This window comes from Chroicocephalus ridibundus, chromosome 5, assembly GCF_963924245.1.
Source record: "Chroicocephalus ridibundus chromosome 5, bChrRid1.1, whole genome shotgun sequence".
Lineage (NCBI taxonomy): Eukaryota > Metazoa > Chordata > Aves > Charadriiformes > Laridae > Chroicocephalus > Chroicocephalus ridibundus.
This window is the reverse complement of record NC_086288.1, coordinates 72,128,411-72,148,158: the sequence shown is the minus strand read 5'-3', so window position 1 is coordinate 72,148,158 and position 19,748 is coordinate 72,128,411. Positions and strand designations below refer to the sequence as shown.

The following is a 19,748-nucleotide window of genomic DNA, read 5'->3' as shown; positions in this document are numbered from 1 at the left end:
GAAGCTGTGTAATGTGAAAGTCTTAGTGAACCTACAAAAGGGCGTTCATAGCCAAAAACGCAGATAAACCCTTACTACTGTGGACCTGCTTGAACATCAGAAGAACATAAGCAAATATTGAGGTGGTCTTTACACCCTTCCGAGTAGCTCTTTAGTCCTACAAGCAATCCTTAGCTCACAATAACCCTGCTGCGAGCTGCCGTCCCTCTCATGTGAAGCACAGTTGGGTGGGACTGTACAACATCCATATGTAGTAGCAGAGTCGTGCCACTGAAAATACTATTTGCATTCAAAAACACGCTCCCGCGGCTCCTTTCAGAGGCTGAATTTCCCTACCCACGCAGATAACGACAGACATTCAAGCAAAACAATCGGATAATTAGTTGGGATGAGATTATATACGCTCCAGACTTAATTCACTCATCTCAACAGCTTTAGTTGCTCTTAAGGTATATACTGGACTAAGAGCAGGTCGGGTAACGGCTCCTCTTCCCGACAAATCCACCACCGGGCAGGAAGGAAGGGACGCTCAGCCCACCTGCAGTCTGATTATTTTGTTTGTGGCCTGGGTTTTGGAGACAGCCCTCGTCCTCTCCCCCTCTCCCTCGGATTCAAATTTATTCATCGGTGCGACACCCAACAGGCAGTCATTTTTCCAGCACCGCCACAAATTTTCCACATGAGGTCCACTAACCCTGCACATATGCCTCCCTGATTGAATGCATAAACAACCGTCCCGGAAATAATAATTACCAGAAAAAGGCAGAAAAAACCCCCCACTTTTAATTTCAAATCTGCTCCCTCAAAGTGCAGGTGTGAGCCTGAGCTGTGACACAGCAGCTCGACCGAGGAGAAAGTCCAAGGTCTCAGGAGCACAGGTCCCAGCCAGCAGTGGCTCTGCCGGTGGGAGAGCTGTAATATCCCTTTTCCCGGGACATAGGGTGCCTGACAGCAGGGTGAGGAGAGGCAAGGAGACCCCTGATTTGAAAACCCCTCAGATCAGAGCAAGCAACTCTCAGCACCTGAGAAGGCAGAGGGCAAAGACCAGTGCGAAGGTCTCAGGAAAGCCCATGCAGGTCCTTCATGGGATGTCTTTGGAAGAATTCTCTTGCTGCTTCCCACAGGCCATGGGATGCTTCAAGCGACAAATGACACGAGCTGCACAAAACAGCAGACGTGCAATGCTGTATAGCCACTGCGGTCCTCAGGCGAGTCAGGGAAGGCTGGGAAAGGAAAAGATGGGGACATCCTTCCCTGGCATCACTCCCTGCCTGCAGCCAGCATGGTCTCAGCCTGGGCTCTGGTATATGGCCAGGCTGGGATGGTCCCTGCTACCCATCCCCTGCCCCACCACCGAGGAGCAGGCACCAGGCAGGCCACGCAACAGAGACTGCCGGTGCGCAACCGAGGTGTGCGCAGGGACGCATCTGGAGATGCTCCCTCCATGCCCAGACCGTACTGGGGGATGGAGGGAGCAGCCTCTGCGTGGCACACACACCATGGCAGAGACATGAGGGATCACTTCATTCAGAGAGCTCCGGAGCTACGTGGAGAGCAAACTCATTTACTTGCCCCTGCAGAAACGCCGAGCCAGCCTGGCTTGCTGAACCACACGGGAAGGTCAAAGGTAGGGTGTCATCAACAGGTTTGCAGAGGACAGGGACAGATCGGAGGTAGAAGAGCAGAGATTAATGTCACAACTGACCCACGAAACGCATGTGGATCTGTCACACCATGCACATGGCTGCCACGTGTGTGAATGCTGATGGGTGCTGCAGCAACAGAGCCTTCCCCTTCTGGAGACCGGGTGCTCCTTAGTCCTACAAATAACCATCGCTCCACGGCACAGCATCGCGGAGTTGGGCGGGATGTGCAGGAGCCATGCCTCAGTCGGCGGGGGAACGTTTCTCACAAAACCAACACCACTTCCACGCAAAAACACGCTCCCGCGGCTCCTTTCAGAGGCTGAATTTCCCTACCCACGCAGATAACGACAGACGCTCAAGCAAAACAATCGGATAATTAGTTGGGATGAGATTATACGCTCCAGACTTAATTCACTCATCTCACAGCTTTAGTTGCTCTTAAGGTATATACTGGACTAAGAGCAGGTCAGGTAACTGCTCCTCTTCCCGACAAATCCACCACCGGGCAGGAAGGAAGGGACGCTCAGCCCACCTGCAGTCTGGTTACTTGGTCTGTGGCCTGGGTTTTGGAGACAGCCCTCGTCCTCTCCCTGTCTCCCTGGGATTCAAATTTATTTATCAGTGCTACGCCCAACAGGCCGTCCACCAGCGCCTGTTTTTCCAGCACCGCCACAAATTTTCCACATGAGGTCCGCTAATCCTCTGCACAAACCCACATGACTGAACATATAAACAAGCATCCTAGAAATAATAATTGCCAGAAGGATTAAGGAAAACATAATTTCATATTTTTATGCAACGTTTGTGACTTTTACCCGCTCTTTCCCCTAGCACTCATCATAGCCATTCAGGTTAGGAGTTCAAAATTTTGTAACGCTTATTATCAGGACTATCTAGCAAGTTGGTGGAAAGTTTTTCGAGCTGGTAAACAACAGACAGAGCAGAGCATGACTCCATCCAGAGGCACTAGAAATACGTTACGTACCGGAGCTGGGGAAAGAAACGCGCAGAGGGAACAAGCCCGCTGTGGCACTCCACAACAAAAGCCACAATATTCCAGTTGAAACCATCACTCATATTTCAAGACAATCTGGTTACGGTTCCTTTACGCAGCCTACGAAGTCTCAGCAAAATAGTTTGCAAATTGAGTTAATGCCCCGTGCAAAGGATTCCCACAATCTAAAGGTTGTTTTTTTTTCTGTTGTCTTCTGAAAACGACATGCCTTCAATAAAAGCATGGCAGTGTAAGAACAGGTTGGAAATGCAAGAACTATCAGAGGTGCTTAGTATTAAGCATCTAAATATCGCCTGTCTTTAAAAGATAAGAATTAAAATCGTGCTTAGAAAGATGGGACTGTCTTTGTACCTCCTTTTTGGAGGAATAATGCAGTAACAGCAATCTGAGAGTTTAACCAACAACTTGTAATCCACTGTACTAATCCCCACAGCATGCGACCATCTGCTATCTCTTGATCTTTTCTCAGACTGCTAACGCCTCACGTCCGAGACTGCTCCATTCTCCAATGCACTCCAAACTTGCACACTCCAGTAACACAAATCAGGGAGGCGATTCTGCCCCTCTGCTCTGCTCTCGTGACACCCCACCTGCAGTACTGCGTGCAGCTCTGGGGCCCTCAGCACAAGAAGGACACGGACCTGTTGGAACAGGTCCAGAGGAGGGCCACGAAGATGATCAGAGGGCTGGAGCAACTCTCCTATGAGGACAGGCTGAGGGAGTTGGGGTTTTTCAGCCTGGAGAAGAGAAGGCTCCAGGAAGACCTTATAGCCCCTTCCAGTACCTAAAGGGGGCCTACAGGAGAGATGGGGAGGGACTCTTGATCAAGGAGCGGAGCAACAGGACAAGGGGTAACGCTTTTAAACTGAAGCAGGGTAGATTTAGATTGGATATTAGGAAGAAATTCTTTACTGTGAGGGTGGTGAGACACTGGAACAGGTTGCCCAGGGAGGTTGTGGCTGCCCCATCCCTGGAGGTGTTCAAGGCCAGGCTGGATGGGGCTTTGAGCAGCCTGGTCTAGTGGGAGGTGTCCCTGCCCAGGGCAGGGGGTTGGAACTAGATGAGCTTTTTGTTCCTTTCCAACCCAAACCATTCTATGATTCTATGAAATCACGAGCATTACCACGATGGTAACACTAATAATCTGGGAACCAGTTGTGTTGGCGGGATGTACACCAGAGATGGTGAGCAACCTCCAAGCGCCAAACCCCATGGGATGCAGAGTCTGCTCTCTCCTCCCAGGGCTCCATGTCCACCCCAGGCACAACCATGACTTTACCAGTCACCAGTGGGATTGTAAACTCTCTGAGCAACAACCCATGGCTATGTCTCCACTGAAGATTTCCAGATGTAGGCGTGTGTCTTTAGTCTGTTATCTGACCCACACCTGGGCATGTCTCCACCCTCTAACTCCCTACACCTTGGAAAAGGAGGTGGACCGCTACCTCATTACTCAGCTAAGTGTCACCACCTCTGTGAAACCCACCTGTCCACAGGGACCCCACAGGACAAGGGGAAGAAAGGAAACCCATCCTCTGCCCCCATGGCTCCTGTGGGCTAGTGGGGAACAGATGGTGCTACTGTTGGTCAAGGGCTGTGGATCCCACTGCAAAAACATCCAACACTCCCCATACACTGCAGAGCCGGAGTACCACACTGGGCTTCTGGATGACTCTCTAGAGTTGTTATTAAGGGCAACTAGCAGGGAATTATTTATGCTAACAAATTATGCTGATAATGGCAAATATTTCATAATTAACAATACATTATATATATATATACACACACACACACAAAATAAATTGCAAAGCTCAGAGTTGGACAGCCCAAGACCAATTTTGGATGTTCTAAATTTGTGTCCCACAGCTGAAAAGAGTCACTTCCACTATCCCAGCTTCTCCTTTTAATATAAGAAATCTAAGTTAAAAACTACAATGCTGGAATCACTTGTGAACAAGGCTGTGTAACTGAAGAAAGAAGCGGAATATATGAATATATTACAAGCAGCTTCCTAAGCCCTAGAAATGAAGGGAGACAGAGGAAAGAGGGGGAGTACAGCAGTTGTGACTTCTGCATGCAGAAGGAACATCTGGAAAACCAGGCTGGAGGAATTAGAAAATGAAACAGCTCCAGATAATACCGATAGGAAATGCAGGTCAAATTGCAGGGATATGATTAAGGACAGCAGAATGTTCCTGTAACAATTAAGGGATGTGCAAACAAAAAAAAAAGTTTTGGCTAAGGAGTGCACCATCCTGGAAAAAAAAATAATAATAATATGTTTTATGTGGGAGCTTTTCAGCCCCAGCCACAACACGGAAAAGCACGTCAGGTGCAAGTCCACACCACGCTCACAAAGCAACTGGAGACCATCCCCAGCTGCCAAGCAAACAAAGGACGTGGGGCTGCCATGGAATAAGATGAAGAGTCAAGCGGTGTGGATTTTATTCCCAGCTCTGCCACAGATTTCCTGCGCAGCCTTAGGCCAACAGGTTAGTCCCTCTGTGGCCGTTTCCTCTTTCATCTCTTATCTAAACATTAAAAGGAACAAGACGTTTGTGGCGGCTCTATAGCACAACAGATTGCTTACAGAGAAAAAAACAAAACAAAACAAAACAAAGCAAAACAAAAAAATCCCCTGTGTCTTGTCCCACCCCCTTCCATGTTAAAGTTATCTCAAACGTCTGCCAAGCCAGGGGCACAGTACAGCCACAACCTGCTCACATCCAGCACCAGCCCAAGGGACCTGCCAGTGGGTTCACTGCCACCCGGCAGGAGCAAATCCCTCTCCCAGGGCTGGGACATGCTGCAAGGGCACAGTGGGCTCTTCTGAGCTTCTGCCTCCTCCCTTTGTGGTTGTCCATAACCTTCAGAGCCACCAGCGGTCCCCAAGTACAAACACCGCACAACGAAAACGATGACCTGACCGTGACCTGATCCTGACCACGACTTCCAAACCAGTTAACGTTCTCCTATGACGAATGCACCGAGGAGCTGAACTTCAAGGGGCAAAATGTCCGCGACTTTGGTGTGAGATTGTGGTGATTGGATACAATTAGAGACTGCTTTCTCTTCAGTGCCTGTTCACTCTGGGCGCTGGCCTCATTTCAAGGGCTATCACACAGACCTTACTCACCGCATTTTTCAGTTTCCCATCTACAACAACATAAGAGAGCAGAAACAAGAGATATGCCTTATCAGTTTAAGGAATGGCACTGTTGCAGATGCAGTGGTCTGGGGATATCAGCGAGACATGGCTTGCAGGGAGGTAATATCCTCTTTCAGCATACCCAGCACTGCTGGAAAAATGAACATGTTTTGAGACGCACAAGTCTCCCGCAGATCTGAAAGAAAAGCAGAAGCAAAACCATCTATTTTACACAAGTGCAGAAGTCCTAGCCAGGTCTTCTTTACCGTATTAGTTGGTGTAATGGAAGAGTATTGCCTTTCCAACTGTCTCAACTATGACACTTGACGTACGCTATGAGGGAGATGAATTTAAGACCCTTTACAATTGTATTTTCTTTGTCCTGGCATCTCATGCCCTAAGGAAACATAAAGTGTCAAACTCGCATGTTAATCACACTGAAACTACTTTAATTTACTCTGATACGTAAAATCTCCCAGATTTTTCAAAGGAGGGGTGCTATCATATGCTTACTTGTTTTGTTCCACTTCACTAAACAGACACTCTCCCTTATGCTAGCTGAAAAGTTTAGCAATGGCAAATGTCAATTTTAAGTTATTTGATCTGAAAGCTGCATCAGACCCCGTTTCAGCTAGGCTGCGGGGGAAAAGGCGGCCAGCAATGTAGCCTCTTGCTTCGCAAAAGAAACCATCCACGCCAACACCCATGCCAGTGTGTTCCTCAACGACACGACATAGACCAAAAAAGACCAAAGATGTGATTGTCCCCTGCAAGCACATGGTGGATGCCACGAATCCTGGCTGATAGAAACGCTAACTGACTCCTCTGCCCCAGCTTCATCTTGGAGACTGAAAAATAACTTAACTGTCACCGGGTAGGTATTACAGGGTCTAGACTGATTAGGGCTCCCCTGCAGAACCAAGTGGCTTGTTTCTAACCCATCCAACAGAGCCAGTGCCACCTGCTGACCAACAGACTCTTCAACGCCGCGTGTTTCCCCAGCAGAAACGCAGAGCTCCTGCGCTTGCTCTGAAGTTTTGGATCCTCAGAAGCTGTGGGTTACTAAGCAGAAAACCAGGGGAGAGGATTACTGAGGGGGGTCTGACATTTTTCCAGCTGCATGAGGGCAACCACTGTCTTCTCACCCCCCTCCCCGTAGACCCTTCACCCTGAACGGGAGGGGGGCAGAGGAAGGGCACGGTGGAGGGCAGAAGGCAGGAGCTCGCCGGCCCGACACTCAAAGGCGCAGCCAAAGCGACCCCATCTGCAAGCAGCGGAAAGGAGAAACGGGCATCCCCCAACACAAGGAGCGAGTGTGGAGCCAGCCAGCCCATTCCCACCCATGGCAAACCCAAGAGAGGAAGTGCAGGGAGGCTGAAACAAAGGTTTGTCTTTATCATCTGGGGAGGCATGAGTGTGGGGAACCACAGAGCTGCTGCTGTGAGACACCCCCCCCTTTGCAGTGACACCCCACACGAAGCTTTCGGCTCCGCAGTTTGGGGTTGCTCCTACGTGGACCTGCCTCACTAAACCCCTCTGGCCCTGGGAGGGCACTCCACAGGACAAGAAAAAGGCGCTTGGTGCTTCCCCCTCGCAGAGAAAACATCTCAGGCAACCAAGGAGACACCCAGCTACACCTGAAGAGAGGGTGTGCACCCCTCCGAACGAGCTGTGCAGGTGGCAAGAAGACAAATCCAGCCAGCTCCCTAGCCCCCGCACATCCCACTATTCCAAGACAGACGTTCACAGGATCTCCAGGCAGGACAAGCGTGAGGAGCCGGGCTGATCCCCTGCTCGTGGGTGGAAGCCAGCAGGTCCTCCTGCAGAGGCCACAGCAATTAGCAAGGCAGCTAATCGTACTTTGCTCCCTCATTTCAGAAGCAGGCTTAGCAGAGCAGGTTCTGCACGGGACCTCCAAAACGAACGAGAGAGAGCTGCCCTGTACATCCAAGTGCCGCACTCCCTCACGGCCATGGGGCCAGGGGAAGGAACCCCACCTTCCAGAGGCAGACACCCACCTTCATCGGCCCCCCCGCCGCTGTGTTTTCCCTTGCCAGCGTGAGGAAAGTCCAGCCACGCAAACCGGCCACTCGTCCTGCCTACCGAGCAGCTTGCCCCTTCTGACTGGCATGTCCAACTCCGCTAATGCAGCTAACAAAGGCGGACAGGTAGCTGAACATAATTCCAGTTTAGCACACATACCGACCAGCCCCAGCAGGATCAAGCGCCAGGCTTCTTCCCATGGCTGCGTATGAAACCTTCCTGAATCCTCTTTTTCTGTGAAGTTACGACTTTGGGGCTTTTTCTGTTGTTTTGGGGTTGGTTTTTTGAAGGAGCACCATACGCACTACAGCAGTCCCGTCACTCCTCTTGAAGCACTATGAGCAACAACCTAGTCTGGGTGATTAATTCATTTTATTACAGCATGTTGATGCACTACGGTCTCTTATACCTAAACTTCCCACCACAGAAGGGATCTACAGGCAATGTGCTAATGAACAAAACCAAACCCAAAGCATGACTGACCCATCAGTTGGGGTTTTTTTTCAACTAGAATGGTCTGAGCTTAAAATAACTACTACTTCTTATTCAAAGAAAAACACAGAGGACAGATAAATATATATGTACGTACACACACACAAGTAGGATTTGCAAAAAACGGGCAACCGTTTGCCACAACACTTGTCAGTGTTGAGGTTTATACAATATTTAGACTGATCCTCACTCCCACTGAATTACTGCCTTCTTCCCTCTAATTTCCAAAATTACTTATTAACCAGCTGCTAGTTTTATCAGCTGGTAGACATATAAATAAACAAATTATAAAGTAAGTATGGAGAACGATTAAAAGGAATGAAAAAGCGCACTTATGCATGGTGTATTCAAATTCAGCTGTCATTCACCCAGTCTATTCCTTTAATGGCTTTTTCTTCTCACTTCTCTTTGCTGACATTTACATTAAAAGGTGCAGTATCTCTCAACTTCCATTTTGAACGAATGTTCCTTGTAATGAGCAACACGGGCTTGAAAGTGTGTTTTCTGAAATGCAGCGAAAAGGTAGTTTTAACGAAGAGAAATGAGAAAACTGGGGAGAAGTGAATCGTTTTGCAATCTGAATTAATGCCTATTTGGAAAAGGCTCAACTGAGGAAGGAGATGTAAGACTTTTGGCACCGCGAATTCTAATTATTTCAAGTCTTGGCAGTAATTTTATCAAATAGTAGCAATTTCATTAAAAGGTGCACTGGTAATCATCTACATAAGGCCTCCAGAGGGGAAAATATACCAATAATTGCATAATTATGTTATCGCTGCTCTTATGATGGACCACATTAAATACCACAAAGAGGAGCACAGCTTTTTACTTTCTCCAGATATTTAGTTCAGTACTTTTTCCTAGAAGATTACAGCAATAAACAAGACTTTCAGATTAATAAACATGTTCACCAAATTTTGCAGAAAAGACACAGCTATCTTTTATGCCCATGTTACTTTGTATTCTCTTTTCCTGCACTGAAAGCCCTGACAGATTCATGAGAAAAAATGCTGGGTTTTAGCAATAAGATAGCTAAAGTATTTATATAGCTCTGCCACTGAAATCCAAGTCACTGCATCACGTCATGCATCCACATGGCACAGAGATCCATTTAAGAGGCAGGTTTGGGGAGTATCTCCGTCTTTGTCCATATAAATTAACTTTACCTATTCCGTGATTTTTTAATAAGCCTGCAGTAAGTTAGATTTCCTTTGTCTAACTAGTGCACAAACTTTGCTGCTAATTAGGATGTTGTTAAAAACTTCTTGTAAAGGCATTGTCTTGTAGACAATACCAAATCTAATAAAGGCATTTTTAATGTGTTAGTCTTAGAGAAGCATCTTTGCACATGCCTTCTGAAACTGTGGCTAGGACAACTTGGGGAGGATTCATCGGCAGGTTCCTCAGAACCTCCGAGGGGTGAACGAATCTCGCCCCAGGCGATCACGCTAACACCCAGCAAGATCTGTCACTGATGTTGTCTTGGAAATACCTTGAATACAGAGACTTAGATGTTTTTCTGACAATCCAGTTTCGTTTCCCCAGTCGTCTTCTGGCAAGGAGATGCAGAGCTCGGCCATTTAACTTAATCTCCACCGTCAGCAGGAGTCCCACGTAAATATTTTGCTTGCAAATAGTTCACTGATAAGCCCTATCACAAATTGCATATACATGGCAAATATATAGGTGGCCGCTGGCTGAAAAAGTGGTCCTCCTTCCTACCCCAAGGGCACCGCGCCGTGAGCACCGTGTGAGGACCTGCCGGAGCAGGGAATCCCGCTGCAGCATCGCTCCTGATGGTACCCAGTTTATGGGAGGAGGCCAGAAATACAGGGTTTACTTCTCCTCCTTCCACTTGACCTCTTTTATTGTGGCTGCATTCCTCAAATCCTAGGTATGATGATGTTAGCATTACTGCAAAGTCAGCAATTTTACGTATAATACCTGGAAGTCAGACGTGCTATGGCATAGGAAACTTCAACAGCTTGTGTTACAATGAACACTACTGGGAGGAAGCTTTTATTTTGTCGAAGATGATAACATAATTTCTTTTCAAAGTTAAAAAGTTATGCTCATCCAGGCATAGAACGCGCTTCCATGCCGTATAAAACAGCAAACAAAGTTAGGCAGCAGAAGCAAAGAACTGGGCAGTCACCGAGCAGCAGAAAACGAACGCCTCAGTGCCAGCTCCTAGTGCAGAAGAGCAGCTAAGGCAGACGAACAGAACCACTTCAGGTAAAAATACCCTATTAAACCGCATATTTAATATAATGCTACATTAAAAGTAAAAATGTAGCATTTTCACCATGCACTTTTTCCTTTTAGAAAGTAAAAACATTCAACAGTCATTTTGAAAACACAACAACATGAATTTAAACTTACAGCTCCTCTAATCATTAAAAAAAAAAAACAAACCCAAACTTAAGGCAAAAAATTTATTCAAGCCGTACATTTGCTGCCAACATTTTAAAGCTAATCGAACTACTGTAGTTGTGGAAATCAGTCGCTGAGCACCTCCAGGCAGGTTGTGCCTCAGCGACAAACCAGCCTTTGGCATCTGGAGGCTCCCAGCAGGTGCAGAGAAAATATTTTCTTTATTTCAGTTCATTCAGTACAACTCAATTAAGCAACCAGTCCATTCAAAGAGGAGCTACTAATCAGGAGCTGAAAAAAACCCCATGAATGTTTCCTTCCATTGCCATTCTAAGAATAAAAGGAGGATGAGATGGACTAGTTCTAAAATTTTTACAGCGTAGTGATTAGAAACCACCAGTTTTGACTACAGATAGGCCTTTCAGACATTAATTCTTTATTTCAAAACATTTCTCAATGAGTTTTTTCTTCCCAATTGGCTGGCTTCTATGTGGTGCTATTTATCTAACGGAAGAACATTTCAGAATTCTCGTTTCCTTCTTTGTAATCGATGCAAATCATCAGTAAAAAATCAATTATCTAATACAAGAAATGTCAACACTTTCTATTTTCATACTAAAACATACACATGAAGAATCAGGATAAGTGTATATATAACAAGCTACATAATTGCTTAAATACAGGCACAGTGATTAATCAAAGTAAGTATAACATTAAGCGTAAAGGCTATATTTAATTAAAACTCCATCTCAATGGTAATAAAGGAGGTTAAACCTTTCTTTACAAAATGATTAAGTACAAATGCAAAACAGTTAAAATGAGGCTTACTGTTAGCTGATTTAAGTCATGATTAAAATCAGATTTACAATGCTTTGAATCAAATTGAAGCAGAGAGTTAACACCGGGAGGTAACTATTTCATTAAACCTGGGAATACACCGTTTCTTATCTGGAGTCAGACCTCAATTTTACACATCGGATCTGGAGGAAATCCGAACAAGTTGGAGAGGGCTGAGAAGAACAAGAGGAGGAGGAGTTACGGAAGACGCACCAAAAGAAAAGGCTGAAAAAGGTTTATCAGAGAAGTCAAAGATGTTCTATTCACTGTCAATTCGTAAAATGTTATTAGAAAGAGGATGGTGACCAGCAGCTCACTATATCCATGTGAGCACAGGGGAAAAAAAAGGGTGGAATTAAGCGACCAGCAAAGGGAGATGGGGTCAGGAATCAGGCGAAGCTTTCGACCTTTCACAACTAGTTATGTGCTAGAGAAAAACGGGTGGTAGACTCTGCCCCACAAGTCTCCCTTAGAGCGGGCGAGACAAAAGTCCACCTGGGAAGATCAGCTCCGTCTGACCCGGGGGGGACAGCAGGGGACGGAGGGGTGACCTCTGCCGGTCTCCTCCAGCCTCACTCTCCCAGTTGTGCGGGGGCTCCCTGCGCCTTGCCGTGCCTCTCACACGCCCAGCGGTGGGAGGCGGGCGAACGCCTGAGAAAGTCAAGATTTCATGCAGCAAAGAATGAAGTTTCCAGTCCCGAGGGCTGCAGACGAAACCTTCAACACGTGACGTCGGTGCAGCCATTAACTCCTGAACAAAAAACAGATTAAGAGAGCCAAGTGCTCGTTTCTAATCTCATGATACCCTTCGGCAGGAACCTAGTTAGCCCTGAATGGCCTAGGCATGCGAATACCCAAAACGCTTCCGTCACAGCTCACCGGGACCTTTCTCCTCCTCCGAAACGGGCAGGCTCTGAATGACAGGTTATAACCAACAACTTTGGTTTCTTTTTCCAGCGTGGCTTTTGCACGAACCTTTTCTTTAAAAGAAGCCCACTCCGTGTCATGGGGAGCAGGTTCACCCAGCACGAGCGGAGGAGCACTGCTTAGCGTAAGACAATTACTGACGGGAAATGAAAGGAGGTGTAGGACTAACCTGGCATTTGCCAGGCTTCCAAAGAGCCTGGAAAAGATGCACCTCTCTGACTTTCAAATTTCCCTGCCACGGTTTTCATCTCTTCTTAACTTAAATCAGCCCGTGCATCCGCTTTATCACTTAGATTTACAACCGTCAGCGCCTAGTTGCTCTGCAAATTCTTGTCCATATCAGATATTTAATGATTATGTTACGTGATTACAGACTCAGCTGTCAGATGACATTTAAAATCATGGACATTCAAAGCTGACAGCCCCCCCAGTGGCAAAACCCCCTGTAGATGCTAATTTTACTAAACGATGCCTCTTTTTAGTTACAATTTTGAGGACTGATCTGTCTGGAGCAGTGCAGGAGTTGCATAGCACGGTAGCAACACCAGAAACTTTTCTGTTATTTACATGCCTGTAAGAGACAGTATAAAGATCATATAACCAAGAGCCCTACGTGCTGCACAAAAAAAAATGATGTTGCAACCCCAAAAAAGATCACTAAAAATCCACTTAAAGGTATATCTGAAAAACCTATGTTTTCAGAATAAATGAGTATAATCCCGAGGAGTAAATCCGCTGAGAGATTAACATTTACTGTGCTTTCTAACGGGTATACCCTCGAAAATAGGAGTCGCGTTCTCCCTTCAGACACAGATGTTTACGGTCCCCTTATGCTTTTATCACTAACGGCAGCAATCTTGGCCGGTGGACAAACAATACACTTCGGTTGCCATTAGGTTTGGCAGCCGGCCAGGGAGACTACTCACACGCGCGTAAAATTACGTTCGCTTATGACTGTTGGCGGGGTTAAAGAGGGTCCTTTCGGAAAAAGCCCTTCTCGTTTCCTAAAAGTCACTGAAAAAGCCAAGCACAATACTTCTGCAGTAAAATGATACAGAAGAGTAATAACAATTTTAAAATCTCTTTTATGGCAAGCCCTAGTAATCTGGGTGTGCATTCTCTTTAGAGTTTTTTATAAGAAACGTCCAAAAGATGTAACACACTGGAACCTGGGTCACCACTTCCATTACATGCCTTTAGCATCTGTTCTCCCCTTTCGCCAAAGGTTACAACAAACACCTTGAGCTCTGTCAAGACAGAAGAAACTCAGGGGGAGCTGAGTTTCTGATGGACAGAAACAACGGCCAGTTGTTTCTTGTTCAGGGGAAGACTCAGAAATCACAGAAAGGCAAAGTTTTACACTTAAAGTGAGAGGGTACTTACAGTAAATGCAATGCATTAGGATATTAGACCTCATTTCCTCCAGCCATTCTCTGAACAGCTGAAAGAGACTTAAGGAAATGAGTCAAAATCCTGGAAGATGTTTGTACGAGATGAAAAAGAAAACAACATCTGTAAAATCATGTGTCACACACACACAGCAAGACAATCAGGCAACGCTGGATCTCTGCAACGGCCTTCATTTCCATGGACAGAGAGAAAAAGCTGAGAAGTGGCTCAACCTTGAGCAATTACTGCCTCTCTTCTACAAGACTGATATGAGATTAGATCGGTTGTCATGTACTGTAGATAAACATATATGTTGTTGAAACTCTTTGATGCTGTGCGGTTCTTGTTTCATCCAGAATTTGTTATTCCTTACCTTCAGATGACACCGGAGTGTTTACTGAAAGTTCAGGCTAGAAAAGCAGCTTCCTTTCAAACTACAAATGCGTAATATTTGGTATTTAGTTTGACAGCTCCAGATATGCCCTAAAAATATTTCGAATAGCTCGCACTAACAACGAATGATGGTTCAGACAGAAATCCAAAGAATACGGAGGTATCACTTAGAGTCTCTCACAACAGACCAGAGAGAGAACAGGACAAGTTTCACTACGAGAAACTCCTACCAGACTGGAACATGACTCAGATGTTCCCCCTAAGATCTGTCTTAGCTCGTGTTCACATGTGCTAAAGACATATCCTCTCTGATTCCACCTGTGTCCTGGTGCAACGTGTCCCTTCTGGAGGTGACTCAGGATCCTTCGATCAATCCAAGCACCTGCAAAGCAGCCCTGCTGTTCGGACAATCGCCGATGGGTTTCTGGGAGGGCTGAAGGGAGGCGGAAAGGCCACGGAGAGCCAGCAGAACCCAACGCTACCACAGCTGCAGTCATCTGCCGACGAGAGGCTTTCCCTTGCAAAATGAGCGCATGGAAATGCCTCCAGCCTCTCTGAACGGCACTTCAACGGGATGCAAATGGGAGTCTCGCTTCTTGCCAAATTTATCACGTTCTTTATTATAAAGCCTGAAGAAAAATCACTTAGGCGCTCGCTGGGAGAGGGATCCCAGTCGTAACGGAAGGAAAAAGAGTGGAGCATCGAGCAATCTTTGACATTTCCACCCTGCTCCAGGCAGTGGCCGTGGGCCACGTTTCGGCGCAGGAGAAGCTGCACGGCCGCAGGGGAGGGAGGAAAAGGAGAAGGAGAGAGCAGAGATGGAAAGGGGGGAGGAGGGAGGGCTGGACACTCGGATGGTTTGAGGGGGTCAAGGCAGCGACTGAGTGACAGCAATCAGAACCCTCATCAAGTTCAATTTTCCTGCTTCCAGCCTCCGGCTGACAGGTAGCAGGAAACATCATGAGAAGAGACATTCTTCCCTCTGGGCACAGGGAGAGCCTCCTACTACTCTGCAGCTGACTGGGGGAAAAAAAAAAAAAAAAACCAAAAACGGCTATATTGACGGATGCTGAAAGGAACCATGTCCAGTCTTCCATGACTGCAGGATGGAAGCGCCAGAGAGACTCTGGCAGAGTACTGGGGGGGAGGTGGGGGGGACAGGACAGGGCAAGCCTTGGGGGGGGACAGGAGAGTCACAGAGAAAAGATGGTTCCAGAATATTGTATAAAAGGAGGACCAGGCAATCCCCAAACGGAGGGAAAAGTGGAAGCATACGTTAGGACGTAAGAAAAACAAAAAATAGGAAGGAGCTGTGGACAGAGATGAAGAATGGTTCACCCTCCGAGAGCTCTGTTTTCTACATCCTCCTTCCCTGTTTGCAACCAAAGGAAGAAGCTCTTGACTGAAGGCCAAAGAAAGATACTTAATATAAATTTGTATACTGATAAACAACCGGATAGGTCTGATAGGTGGGAGATCATCCAGTCCGGGCGTCTACACTGAGGCAAACCCCAAAGTAACACAGCGTCACGCTAGCTCCGCAGCAATCCAGCACAGCTGATCAGCTCTGTCCTGCCTGTCACTTCTGATGGCCCTTGCCAGGACACCAGCCATCTCCAGCCCCAAACTATCCCTGAATATTCCTCCACCCATGTGGTACACAGATGATGCGCATACGTACCCAAAGACAGCTGTCTTTTGCGACAGCAAGTCATTTCTGCCTATTACACTGTGGGGTTTTGCCCACACAAGTTTGTCTCCTGTGCGCCCAAGGTGAAGTATGTCCAACAAGTCAACATTTGAACCCAGAACCAGAGGAAGGATCACAAGAAAGGTTCCCTCCTTGATCTCCAGGACTCTGGAGCCTGCATCTCATGACTTCCAGAAGATGCTGCCAGCCTGACCCATTTCTCAAGCTCTCCTTAAGGACAGTCTAACTGTACCAGGAAGGATAACCTTCAGGTGCAGGCAAGAAATACTTGAAGTAAAGAAAGTTGGTGGGTATTAATCACTTCAACTTTTATTTTTAAATTTATTTTGAGGAATAACGCCTTGGTAGGAGTTTCCCATCCTTGTGGCCGCAGCACGAGCACTCTGCAGACACCTCTGGGTATTCTGAATAGGAAAATCGAAATTGTCAGCTATCACACTCTAGTTCCGATTATTGATGAACAAAGGGAGCAAACCAAACACGTTACCCAAAGAAAAAAATATTAACAAAAATGTTCATAAATCAACTACAGCCTCTCTCACATTCCAAACGCGTACAATGAAGAATCCGACATTGTCACTACTGTCAGTTCCTGGAATATTAGTTTTATTTGCTGCCAGCAGCGCGGGCAGAGGCTGGTGGAGCCCTCCCCGTCTGCTGTCACGCAGAGTGCTCTGCAAGGCTCCTCTCCCTTGGTGGCAGCAGCTGTTAAACACCTCGCACCGCGCATCGCTTCCCTGGATCCTCAGCTTGCTCTTAGCTAAGTAGACGACCTTTCACGTTATCCGCTTTCAGACTTCCGTGCACAGGGCCAAATTCCTCCCTGAGTGCAACGCCTCGGACACTAGCCGCGACCTCCTTACGGCACCTTCCTCCACGGACCTCCAAATGCCGCTTAAAGCCTACAAACTGTGCAGCGAGCGACTGCGAAAGCCATGTGTAAAGTTGCCCGGTATTTCAAATCACTAGCCCTGTGAGGTTAGGCAAGGAAATCCCCTTTTATCAAGGAAGTGGAAAGGAAACTTTGAATATATACCCGGCACACCAAAGTTTTTGGGCAAGCGGCTCCGCTCGGGCCTTCGGGAGACCTTCAGTCTCCCGAAGGCCCGAGCGGAGCCGCTTGCCCTCCTCTTCAACCCGGAGGATTGGAGCAAACCGGCTCCGATGCCTTGTCCTGGGGTGAGATGCCTGCCCTGTCCCCTCGGGACTGCGGGGCACCCACCTGCTGGGGTGCAATGGGGCACTGACACTGGGGGGGCAGCGATATCGGGGCACCGACACCAGGTCATGGACCCACAGGGGTGCACGGGGGCACTGACACTGGGACACCGACACCGGGGCACTGACACTGGGGCGCACCGGGGCACCGACACCAGGCAGGGACCCACCGGGGCACCAACATTGGAGCGCTGACGCTGGGACACCAACACCGGGCACAGACCCGCTGGGGCACCGACATCAGGGCACTGACACCGGGATACTGACACCGGGCACGGACCCACCGGGGCACCGACACTGGGGCACCGACACCGGGACACCGACACCGGGACACCGACAGCGGGCACGGACCCGCCAGGGTACTAACACTGGGACACTGACACCGGGACACCGACACCAGGGCACTGATACCAGGGCACACCGGGACACTGACACCGGGACATCAACACCAGGCACGGACCCATCGGGGCGCTCCGGGGCACCGACACCAGGACACCGACACCGGGCACGGACCCGTCGAGGCACGGACATCGGAGCACCGACACCGGGACACTGACACCCGGGCACCGACACCGGGCACGGAGCCGCCGGAGCGCACCGGGGCACCAACAGCGGGGGCACGGACCCGCCGGCGGGACGGAGCGGGGCACGGAGCCCATCAGCCCCCCCCACTCCTCCCGCCCCGGGGAGGCTTCACCTCTGGACACCTGACGGCAGCGGCTGGTTCCCTGCCTATTGTTCAAGGCGCACTTAACCGCGGGGACATTTTGTACTGATTGCCAGATAGTTTATTGTCAAAACAGCCCGGCCCGGGGGAGATGGGGGGGGGGGGAGATGTCCCCTCTCCCAGCCCCGGTTCACCGCTCACCGCAAACAAAGGACTTTATTTCTCCCCCCCCGCCCCGGCGGGGCGTCCCGCAAAGGGGCAAACACCGGGCTGCCGACCCCCCGTCCCCACCGCCACCGCCACCACCACGCCGCTGCCCCCCCGAAGTTTTTCCCCGCAGCCTGCCCGCCGCTCCCCGCGGAGGCTCCGCGCCCTCCCGCGCCCGCGGATCCCACCTGCCGGGAAGAGGCTCAGCAGCAGCAGCGCGGCGTGGGCCAGCTCCCGGGCGAGGTACGCGCCTTCCGTTGCCGTTGCCGTTGCCATTGCCGCCGCCGCCAACCCCCCCCCCCCGCCGCCAACCACGAAGCCCGGCGCGGCTGCCGCTCGCACCGCCCGCCGCCCGGAGGATGCCCGAGCCCCCCGCGGGAAGGGCTAACGGAGTACAAGCCGGCCCCGCCGCGCCGCCGACGGCTCCGCCTCCGCCGCCCGCCCCGCGCCGCGCCGCGCTGCGCTGCGCGGCCCCTCCGCGCCCCCGCCCCCGCCCCGCCGCCACGGGGATGGGCGCAGGTGAGAGCCTCCCCCGCCTCCGTCCCCGTCCCCCTGCCGGGGTGGCGGGGGGAGCGTCCTTGTGTGCCTCGGTGGGGTTTGCCGTCAAGACCCCAAATACCTCCCAAAATAAAATAGTTTAAAAAGGCGGGGGCGGGGAACAACCAAAAAACCATGACACAGTGGTGCTGGGGGGGGGAGAGATCGCCCCCCCTCAGTGGGCAGGGCACCGTAGAGGAGAGGATTTTGGGGTGTTGGTGGATGAGAAGCTCAACACGAGCCAGCAATGTGTGCTCGGCGCCCAGAAAGCCAACAGCATCCTGGGCTGCATCCCCAGCAGCGTGGCCAGCAGGGCGAGGGGGGGGATTCTGCCCCTCCGCTCTGCTCCGGTGTGACCCCACCTGCAGTACTGTGTCCAGCTCTGGAGCCCCCAGTGAAAGAAGGACATGGACGTGTTGGAGCAGGTCCAGAGGAGGCCACAAAGATGATCAGAGGGCTGGAGCACCTCTGCTATGAGGACAGGCTGAGACAGTTGGGGTTGTTCAGCCTGGAGACGAGAAGGCTCCAGGGAGACCTTACTGTGGCCTTCCAGTACCTAACGGGGGCCTATAAGAACACTGGAGAAGGACATTTTAAAAGGGCGTGTAGTGATAGGGTGAGAGGTAATGGCTTGAAACTGAAGGAGGGGAGATTTAGATTGGATATTAGGAAGAAATTCTTTACTGTGAGGGTGGTGAGACACAGGAACGGGTTGCCCAGAGGAGCTGTGGCTGCCCCATCCCTGGAGGGGTTCAAGGCCAGGCTGGATGGGGCTTTGAGCAACCTGGTCTAGTGAGAGGTGTCCCTGCCCATGGCAGGGGGTTGGAACTAGATGATCTTTGAAGCTCCCTTCCAACCCAAACCATTCTATGGTTCTGTGATAAGGAGGGATAGGGGATGTGGGGCTGGGTAAGCTCAGGGGTAGTGTGGTCTGGAGGGCACAGCCAGGCTGGGCAAGGGGCCTGGAAACAGAGGGAGCATCTCTCAAAGGGCAGGTGCAAAGCCATTTGTTTAGCTCTGAAATCCTCACTTACAGCTCCTGGAGGTGTCACAGCAGGTCGCGTGTGCACCAAAGGTAACGCTCTGCCCTGGCTCGACCGCTGAGATCTCAATCTGTGCCCACTCTGGGCTGTCAGCTGTTAAGG

At 49.5% G+C, this 19,748-nt stretch overlaps 1 protein-coding gene across 1 annotated transcript in view; it reads right to left on the bottom strand.

Annotated features, from left to right (window-relative positions):
- Positions 1-18,363, bottom strand: part of KIT (KIT proto-oncogene, receptor tyrosine kinase) — a 57,837-nt gene extending 39,474 nt beyond the window's left edge. The window contains exon 1 of the mRNA XM_063336644.1: positions 18,255-18,363. Within this exon, the coding sequence (XP_063192714.1) occupies positions 18,255-18,342 (88 nt within the window). The 5' untranslated portion in view covers positions 18,343-18,363. The remainder of the gene's footprint in view (positions 1-18,254) is intronic.
- Positions 18,364-19,748: the final 1,385 nt, after the last annotated feature.